A 10,321-nucleotide genomic window follows, 5' to 3' on the forward strand; every position below is an offset into this window, starting at 1 on the left:
GGTTAAAGGGGAGACCAGAGTTACATAGATTAGAGGAAATAATCATTCGATGAAACTTATTTTTGCATAGCATTCTGAAAGAGAGAGAACCGTTCTCAATGATCAATTCTTTTGGTTAAAAAAATGAATAAATAAATGAACCACTACCACCACCATCAAAAAAAAAAAAAACTACCAAAAAGTGTTTTTAATGAATTGTTTTACTTCGTAGCCATATTAAACACCCTTTGTTGTTTCTTTATTGTCTTTACTCTGTGTGTGTGTGAAGGACTGGTTTCATGTAGTCATGTTCTTTCTTTGTCCACAATATAAAGAGCTTGTGAGCAAAAAACTGGTTTCCTTGAAAGAAAATGTTGTGGTGTACCTAAACCCTTTTGACACCAACCCACCTGAGACCGCCATCCTTGGTTCTGTGATATAAACTTCATGTCTTAAAGTGATCTAAATTAAAACCTTGCATCAAAATTCCATGTTAATTTATCTTCCAAACCCCAGATTAATCATGGACAGTTATTTTACATAATTCTTCATTATTTTCACAATTACTTGAAATAAAGGCAGAGTATTCCAACAGATTAAAAGCTTCCATCAAAATTTCAGGCTAATTTGTTCCAAACACTGGATTCGTAATGACAAAGTTATTTTAATAAATTCTTTATTGCATTTCAGTAGAAATTTGGTGACCTCTTTCAATCTTATCCAATCTTTATATTTGTTATCCCACTTCTCTCTTCTTGCCCATTCCCCATCTCTCATTTCCCCATACTCTCTTGCAACCCCTACTCATCTAGGCTCCCTGTTCTTCTGCCCCTTCTCCTTTCTACTCACCTTGTATCTTGACAGTCCACCCAGGTACCACCTCATCACCATTAGATTTTTGTCTCCTTCCAGCTCCACCCTGATCATTCCTCACCCTTTCTTGTATAATGTGAGTAGTCATGTAGCTCCTCTACAGCAAGAAACCTGTTTTGCTCTGTCCCCTTCTCTCATAATTTAATCCCTCACCTCCTAGCTCAGGGCTCTTGCATGGCAGCATTAATGCTTCTGGAGCCATGAAAAAGTATTCAGTACCAGCTGTAAAATAGTTTGTATTAGAAAGTACATCTAGTTGCAGAAATCATACTAAAGTAGATAGTGGAGTACAATGCAGTCGTTGGGCCCCGTCAAGTCCTGTCAAACTGTCCAACCCATGTCAGCATGGATGTCACAAATGGTGAGGACAATGCTGATGACTTGTGAACATGCCAACATTATGCTGAGAGCAAGTATTTATAGCCAAGTGTAACAAAGAGAATAAAAGTGTGTCATATAACTAAAAAGTGATTCTGTTTTATGACTGACTTCAGCATTGAGAGCTGATAAGAGCAAATAACAAGGTTAGATAAAACCATTTAACCTTGTTATTTGGTCTGATCAGTTAGGAACAGTCAGCAATTGTATTGAGTGTTCATGTCTTTCTGTCAGCACAGTAAAAGAATTTCAACATGAATGTATCACACTGTTTATGTATCTATCAACGATTCTGTCATAGGTGCAGGTGTGGTAAGAAGCTTGTTTCCCAATCACATGGTTCTGGGCTCAGTCCCACTGCATGACACCTCAGACAAGTGTCTTCTACTATAGTCTCAGTGGATTTGTGTGTGTGTCTTTGTTTGTCCTCCACCACTGCCTGGCAATCAGTGTTGGTGTGTTTATGTCCCCGTAACTTAGCAGTTTGGCAAAAAAGACTGAGAGAATAAGTACCGATCTAGGAAAAAAAGCCCTGGGGTTGATTTGTTTGGCTAAAAGGACTTCAAGGCAGTGCTCCGCATGGTCACAATCTAATGACTGACAGAAGAAAACATAAAAGACACAGTATTTTGCTCATTATACAGTTTAAATATTTTTTATAACTTTTATCTTTTTAACCAAGTTTCTTGTACACATTGCATGTGACAGGGAGACAAGACTATCATTTCCCCATATAGGATATTAAACATGACTTTATTATCATATCATGGAGGTATTGAGGGTCACCCAAACACCTAACCATCACTGTTTTTATCTCTTTCCAGTTTCATCCAGACCCCCCCCCCCCTCACTTCTAAATTGCAAGTGGTCATGTAGTTCTCTTATAGTAAGAAACCTGTTCTGCTCTGGTCTTTCTCTCTAACTTTAACCCCTTAGCATTCAGATTGCTTATTTATTAACATTCCTTTGTATATGGTGTGTTTGTATATTCTTAGAAAGACATTGTAGGTTAGGTGTGAGAGGTTGGACTGGGTCTGTTGTAACATAAAACAGGTGGGGTATTTGTGCTGGATATGGCCAGGTTAAATACTAACTGGTTAAACCCCCTATTTCCTGCTTCTCTCAGGGTTCACAGTCGTGCAAACTGCACGGCAGCCTCACCAGCGCTGGTGACAGGAAAACCTCCAGTACGCACTCTAAAGTGATTGATATTAGGAAGGGCATCCAGCTATAGAAACCATACAAAAGTAGGCACAGGAGCACAATGCAGTTCTTGGACCCACTGGATCTTGTCAAACTGTCAAACTTATGGAACATGGACGTTAAATGATGACGATGGTGATGATGATGGTGATGATCCTTGTCAATCATTGAATTTATTTCAGTATTTCTAAGAATAGCAAAAATGCCAAGTGGTGGTTAATTGTATATTTTAGATATTTTGCTTGGCTAAAAGCAACTCTAAAGTCATAAAAATACCCACATAACAAGTCAAGGTCTCTCGAAATACCCAGATTAATAGAAACGTTGCCAAGCTTTCAAAAGTGTTGCCTGACAAGTTTCTGCTTCAGATTTCTCTTCTTGAGAAAAGAAGACTTTGTAAAACTTATCACCAGATTATTGTAGCATTTTCAATGAAAGGTAAATTTTAGTATAAAGCATTCAGGGATGGTGGTAGCTGCTGGTGTGTGTGTGTGTGTGTGTTGCCTAAATAGCAACATGTTTGTGCTGGGAATTCAATCACATATCTGCTGTTTAGCCTGGCAATCATCAATCATTTTTGCTTATCGTCCACTTTTCCAGGTTTGCATGAATTGGACAGAATTTGTTGAGGTACATTTTTTTCCCCTACAGCTGGATGCCTTTCCTGTTGTTAACCCTCAACTTGTTTTAAGTGAGACAATGTCTCTCTGTTGCCTTTCTTCTCTTCTACAGAGAAGACTGGCAACAAACAGCTTATGTGACAATGATGCACATTTACGACAGTCCTGTGATGTGAAGATAAGGGAACACCCAAACACCCACCCACCCCCATATACACACACACAATCACTCCCTCCCTCTCTCTCTCTCTCAACAAGCTTTTTCCAGATTTCATTTTTGAAATCTGCTTACAAGGCTTTTTGGCTTGGAGCTGTAGTCGAAGTGACTTGCTCAAGTGCTGTGCAGTGGGATTGACCCTGAGACTCCATGGCTGGGAAGCAAGCTCTTTACTACCTGCACCAAATGCATTAAATATCTCTCTATCAACACCTCACCTCTCTCATCAGAGTTATGCTTTAAAAAAATGTTATGATATATTAAGAGGTGGGGGGAGGGAGGTTCCTGCCCATGACCTTTTCTAAAAGGTCTCCTTGACTGACAGGTGAAAAGGAAGGAAAAACTGACTCAAATCTTATTATAGTAAGAAGATATTAAGTGTGTCAGTCTGGAAAATTGGTTCTGAATTCTTGCAGTTGTGGAATCCATTAATAATCCTTTCTGCCTGAAATTTGGGGCAAGGGGGCCAGTCATTTAAATTTACCCCAGTACGCAACTGGTACTTAATTTACCAACCCCGAAAGGGCTTTGTACCTAGAGTAGAAAAGATTATATTCACCTCACCTTCATTCCTCATCTCTCACTCTCCCCATTCCCTTTACTCACCTTGTACTTTGAGGGTCTCTAACCCTAATCCACACACCTCCCCACCACTATTTTATCTCTTCCCTGCCCCAACCTGATCACTCTTACCCTCTCTTCTAAAGCGGGAGTAGCTATGTAGACCCTCTACACCAAGAAACCTGCTTTTTTTGTGGCTGCTTCGATCACACTTTAACCCCTCATCCCTTAGGATAAAGCCACTTATTTTGGGGCTTGTAATCTTACAAACTGCATGGTGACCTCACTTTTAATGGCAGCATGGACCGTGTACCCAGTACATGCTGTAATGTGGTTGGCATCAGGAAGGGCATCCCCCTGTAGAACCCAAACAAAACTAGACAATGGAGAATGATGCAGTCCATGGACCCATGGAAACCTGGTCAAACTGTCCAACCCATGCCAGCATCGAATGGAAACACTAAATGATGATGATAGTGATGATGAACTTCAACAAGTTGTTAGTTTTTTTCTTCTCCCCCCCTCATTTTTTTTTTTAATGCATGAATTTTAAGAGAATAAAAAACTTCCCCCTCCCCACCACACATCAGACTTTATAATTATATTTGTCTATTGTTTATTTTCCAGATCCAGCTTCTGGAGTTACGCACCAGCAACTATGAATTTGATAGCCAGTGTAAGCGCCAACAACGAGGTAAATGGCCTGACCGAATAATTTATTCCTTTTTTTAAAATTTTCTTTTTCTTGTTTTCAAGAATTTGTAAGAACTGTATGTGGGTGTATAATTATCAATCAGTTCATAATACTGCCATTTATCAAAGTATATTGTGCTGTAATCATAATATATATATATATAATTTGACAGAGTATAGTAAATATATCATGTGATCGGGTCTTCTCAGTCACAGCATATCTCCCAAGGTCTGGAAGTAAAGTGAAATCACAGCCGTAGCCTATACCAGGGTTGCATAACCAGCCCACTTAAAAAAGTACCTTTGGATTGTCAGGTGACACACTGTGCTTGAGGAGACGTATTAAGTCAAGTAAGACCAAAATCAAAATCAAATCACAATTAAAAGGAAATTGTAGTTGTGGCCGATGCCAGTGCCACCTGATTGGCTCCCGTGCTGGTGGCACGCAATAAGCACCATTCATGCGTGGGTCATTGTCAGTGCCGCCTGACTGGCTCCCCATGCTGGTGGTTGATGCCAACACCCCACCACCCTGACTGGCTCCGTGCCAGTACCATCTGAATGTGGTCAATGCCAGCCCCCTTGCCCCGACTGGCTCCTGTGCTGGTGGCATGTAAAAAGCACCAACCGAATGTGGCTGATGTCAGTGCTGCCTGACTGGCACCTGTGCCAGTGACATGTAAAAAGTACCCACTACACTCTCAGAGTGGTTGGCATTAGGAAGGGCATCCAGCTGTAGAAACCTTGCCAGATCAGATTGGAGCCTGGTGCAACCTCCTGGTTTGCCAGTCTTCAGTCAAGCCATCCAACCCATGCCAGCACGGAAAGTGGACGTTAAACGATGATGATGATGATGATGTGATCATGATTGATCAGACTATTGGATATTGTTATACATCACTGGTCACTAACATCTGTTTTCCATGCTGGCATGGGTTGGATGGTTTGACGGAGGTCTAGAGAGCCAGTGGTTGCACCAGACTCCAGTCTGATCTGGCAGTGTTTCTACAGCTGGATGCCCTTCCTAACGCCAACCACTCCGAGAGCGTAGTGGGTACTTTTTATGTGCCACTGGCACAGGAGCTAGTTAGGTGGGCCTGGCATTGATCACGTTTGGATAATGCTTTTTACGTGCCACTGGCACGGGAGCCAGTCAGGAGGTACTTGCATCAATCACATTCAGATGGTGCTTTTTATGTGCCACTGGCACAAGGGCCAGTCAGGGGGCACTGGCATTGGCCATGTTCGGTTGGTGCTTTTTACGTGCTACCGGCACTGGAGCCAGTCAGGTTCACATCAGACTTTATGTGATGTGAGTGTAACTTATACAATAGTATTTGATGAAATAATAATGTAATACAATAGAGAAGACTTTGCAATATCATGCTATACTATATAGCAATAAACGAACCTTCGTTATGATTATGTCAGTATGATTATATAAGTATGTGTGTGTATGAGGTTGCTTTTGTTTACTGGTAATCTGTAATCCAGTCCAACCTGTTGCATGGTTGAGTCATCAGTGACTAAACTGGCAACCCCACCCAGCTTACTTAATTGAGGAGGGTGATTTCTGGACACCCTATTAAAGGATGGAGGCACCCAGTGGTGTCAGTGGTTGTCCGATATAGTCAAAGGTAGATGGTGTTCACCAGTCGTAGTGAAGACAATCTATCGAAGAGAAGGAAATCTCTGAAATAAAAACCATTCAGTGAGGACTTTCAACCAGATGATATTATTTTGCACAGAAAAATTATACCATGAACATGTTATAATTTCATCTGTAGATGACTGATGATCAAATGAATATATGTAAGGTTTTAATATATCATATAATGTGGTATGTACTACACCATGACAGTGTTTTGAACTAACTTATATCTGTCGATTATTAATATATGTTATTTTGCATGAAAACATATTCTATGTAATACTGTATGGTATGGCAGTCACTTAGGTTTCTAACAAGGACCTGTCAGAAATAGAAGCCAAATTGCCTTCAAACCACACCCTGATGTCTTAAATCAGACAGTATTTGATAATGTACTCTATTACTGGAAAAACAAAAAGAAAACTCTGAAAGATAAAAGAGCGGATGGTTTCAAGTTTGGACAATCTTTGATAATGTGTCTGTTTGATTGGAGCTGACTTGTAAGTAATCAACAGCAATAACGACACCACCGCCAGCATCACCGCTGCCACCACCACCAGCAACATCAGTACATACAATATATGATACAGAGTTTTATAAACTGAGTCATCAAGTATTGAGTGATATTGCATCCGTATTCTGGCAAAACAGATTATAATGCAGCACAATATCAAGACATATTTCACAACACACTGCCATATTATACGAAATCTAACTATAGTCTACTATCATTGTCATCGTTGTCATCATCATCATTTAACATCCATTTTCCATGCTGGCATGGGTTGGACAGCTTGACAGGAAGTGGCAAGGCCAGGGGTTGCACCAGTCTCCAATTGTCTGTTTTGGCCTGGTTTCTATGGCTGGATGCCCTTCCTAATGCCAACCATTTTACATAGTATACTGGATGCATTTTATGTGGCACCGACACCAGCAGGGTCGCCTAGTAACCTGCAAGATGAAGACTTCTTAGCTGGTAGAGGGAGTGGAGCTGTGGGAAGTGGCTCTGTGGCAAGTGAGAGGTTAGATTCTAGAGGGATAGAGAGCTGATGTATTGGTTCTAACTTACTGCAACAAAGTGTTCCCTGAGGATCTCTTCTGGTTAAGCATCCAAATGCAAAGTTCTGAGCAACCAGAATAATGGTGAAATGGGAAATAGGAACTAATAATACAAACTTGCTGGTGCCACGTAAAAAGCATTGGGGATGGTGCCACGTAAAAAGCACCCAAAACATTCTGTAAAGTGGTTAGTGTTAGGAAGGGTGTCCAGCCATAGAAACCATGTCAAATCAGACTATGGTGTGACTCCTGGCCTTGCCAGTTCCTGTCAAGCTGTCCACTCATGCTAGCATGGAAAAGGGACGTTAAATGATGATGATGTATTTATCTTAATTTCTCTCATATATATTTTATCTTGTTTTAATCATTTTAATCATACTGGGGCACTGCCTTGAACAATTTTTAGTTAAATAAATCTACAGCAGTACTTTTCCCTTAAGCCTGGTACTTATTCTATCAGTCTCTTTTGCTGAACCACTAAGTTTTAGGTCCATAAACACACCTGCTCCAGTTGTCAAGCAGTAGCAGGGGACAAACACAGACTCAAAGACACACATGATGGGCTTCTTTCAGTTCCCCTCTACCAAATCCGCTCTCAAGGCTTTGGTCGGCCTAAGGCTATAGTACAAGGGACTTGCCCAAGGTGCTACGCAGTGGGACTGAACCTGAAAACTTGTGGTTGGGAAGCAAACTTCTTACTATAGAACCATGCCTGTGTGTGTGTGTGTGTGTGTGTGTGTGTGTGTATATATAATTAAAGAAGAAGAATAGAGAGTTGGTAAGGATATAAAATTAATTTATTAACATACTGCTAAAAAAAAAGCCTATGTACGTTTCAGTTCAGTCCAATATATAACTGCAAATTCAAAGGTTGAAATAACTCCAAAGATTAGAATAAAATACCATTTTGAATAATGTTGGGTCGAATCTCATCAGGGCTAGAGTACACTAGAAATAGCTATATGTTGATGGATTGGATTTTATCAGTCGACCAAGAAAATTAAGAAATATATATTCATCGTGTGTATTAGCATCTATATATTAGCGTACACATACACAAAATGAATATATATTTCTTAATTTTATTCTAATCTTTGGATTTATTCTAATCTTTGAATTTGCAATTATATATTGGACTGAATTGAAACGTATGTAGGATTTCTTTTTGGCAGTATGTTAATAAGTTAATTTTATATCCTTACCAACTCTGCATTCTTTAATCATATTTATATTTATAATAATCCCATATATACTGAAGAGATGTTCCTCAACAGCTTTGGTAACTAAACCAGTGAAATTTCGGATATAATAATCCCTTATGAGGATAAAATATCCTTGATATCCTTGCATTGACTGAATACTATATATATATATTTATATAATGTATGTATAAATAATGTATGTATATATATATATATATATATATATATATATATATGTTTTTACTGTCTTGTTCTCACTGTCCTGTTCTTGTTAACACTTTCACCCTCTGCAAAAAATCCCGAATTTTATTTAATTTGCTTTGTGGGAAGGACTGTTTCAATGAAGTCGCGTATTGTCCTTGACTTTGAAACGTGGAGCAGATGGAACAAGGACAACTGACGAAGGGGTATACTCTTTATGTTGCATGTCTTGTTTCTCTTTGTTTTTTTTGTTGTTCGAAAAATGTTCGTTTTCTATGTTTCCGTTTCTCATTGTGTTTAACGTTTTTTTTTTATGTCCTGTACCGATATGTGTATGTACATATACATATAAATGTAGGTATGTACATATATGTATGGATATATGCATGTATTTATGTATTATTTATACATATATATATATATATATATATATAAAGCACCTAGTGTACTGGGTACTTTTTACATTTAGAAAGTTACAGAGTTTTGATTCCTTAACATTGCACTTCATTGCATGTTGCTGTTGTCCACTCAGCTGAAAAAGTGTACCAGTGGCAAATGAGGATCAACCCTGTGATGGACTTACCTCCTGTTCAGTTGCTTAAACACTTTAGAAAGCTGGACAAGCTTCAGCCTCATGGGTCTGCAGGCTCCAAGCAGACGTTTTTCTTTTCTGATGCTAAATGTCAATGTCAGATATATGTGACATGACTAAGTTTGAATGTCAAATACCTCTGACATAAGCTAAATTCAAATGTCAAAAAGCTTGTGGCATGTCAAACTTTTAATGTCAAATACCTCTGACATGCTGAATTCCAATGTCAAATATCTTGATGTGTTGAATTTTTATTTCAAATACCTGTGACATGGTTAAAGTTGAATCTCAAATACCTGTAATGTACTGGACTCAAATGTCAAAATACTTGTGGCATAGCTGGACTTAAATGTGAAATATCTGTGATATCTTTTGTCAAATATCTGTGATATATTTTGTCAAATATCTGTGATATCTTTTGTCAAATATCTGTTGGGTGTCAAACTTTTTTGTTTCTGTCTATTCATGACCTGTTTAATCCCATTGTTAGAAACTGCTCCAGTAATATTTCCTTTGTTGGTTTGTTCATGTTGAGTGCGTGGCTGCAACTGGTACAGACTCTTCTAGTATAGCCACAATTAGTCTGCCTGCTTTACTCAGTGGCTGTGTGTGCGTGTGAACAAATAGATGTGTGCATTCTGTTGCTCTAACAGCGACAGTTTTTCTCTTGTTATTTTTTGTTATTGTTGAGGTTTAAACCCAGGTCTGCCCAAGCTGAGCTGATAGAGCTATGTACAGTGGCATTCCAGCCATGACCTTGCCATCTGTTTCTGTGACTAACATAGTCTATCTCTGTCGTTTCATTTTTTTAAGCCTATATTTTGAGGATGATTTCACTGCTGTTTCTAGTATAGAGGCTCTCAGCTCACTAACTTGTGTGTATGCGTGTGTATATAATAATAATGTATGACTATTTGGCTGTAAATATATTATTTGTGTATTTACTTGTATATATAATGTATGTGTGAGTGTTTATCTGTATATCATGTATCTCTTACTTGTTTCAGTCATTAGACTGTGGCCATGCTGGGGCATTATCTTGAAGAATTTTTAGTTTAAGGAATCGACCACAATACTTCTTTTTTTTTTTTT

At 38.9% G+C, this 10,321-nt stretch overlaps 1 protein-coding gene across 1 annotated transcript in view; it reads left to right on the top strand.

Annotated features, from left to right (window-relative positions):
• Positions 1 to 10,321, top strand: part of LOC106867335 (GRIP1-associated protein 1) — a 97,639-nt gene that overhangs the window by 25,492 nt on the left and 61,826 nt on the right. Inside the window, exon 2 of the mRNA XM_014912181.2 lies at positions 4,459 to 4,525. Within this exon, the coding sequence (XP_014767667.1) occupies positions 4,459 to 4,525 (67 nt within the window). The remainder of the gene's footprint in view (positions 1 to 4,458; positions 4,526 to 10,321) is intronic.

Source organism: Octopus bimaculoides, chromosome 4 (genome assembly GCF_001194135.2).
Source record: "Octopus bimaculoides isolate UCB-OBI-ISO-001 chromosome 4, ASM119413v2, whole genome shotgun sequence".
Lineage (NCBI taxonomy): Eukaryota > Metazoa > Mollusca > Cephalopoda > Octopoda > Octopodidae > Octopus > Octopus bimaculoides.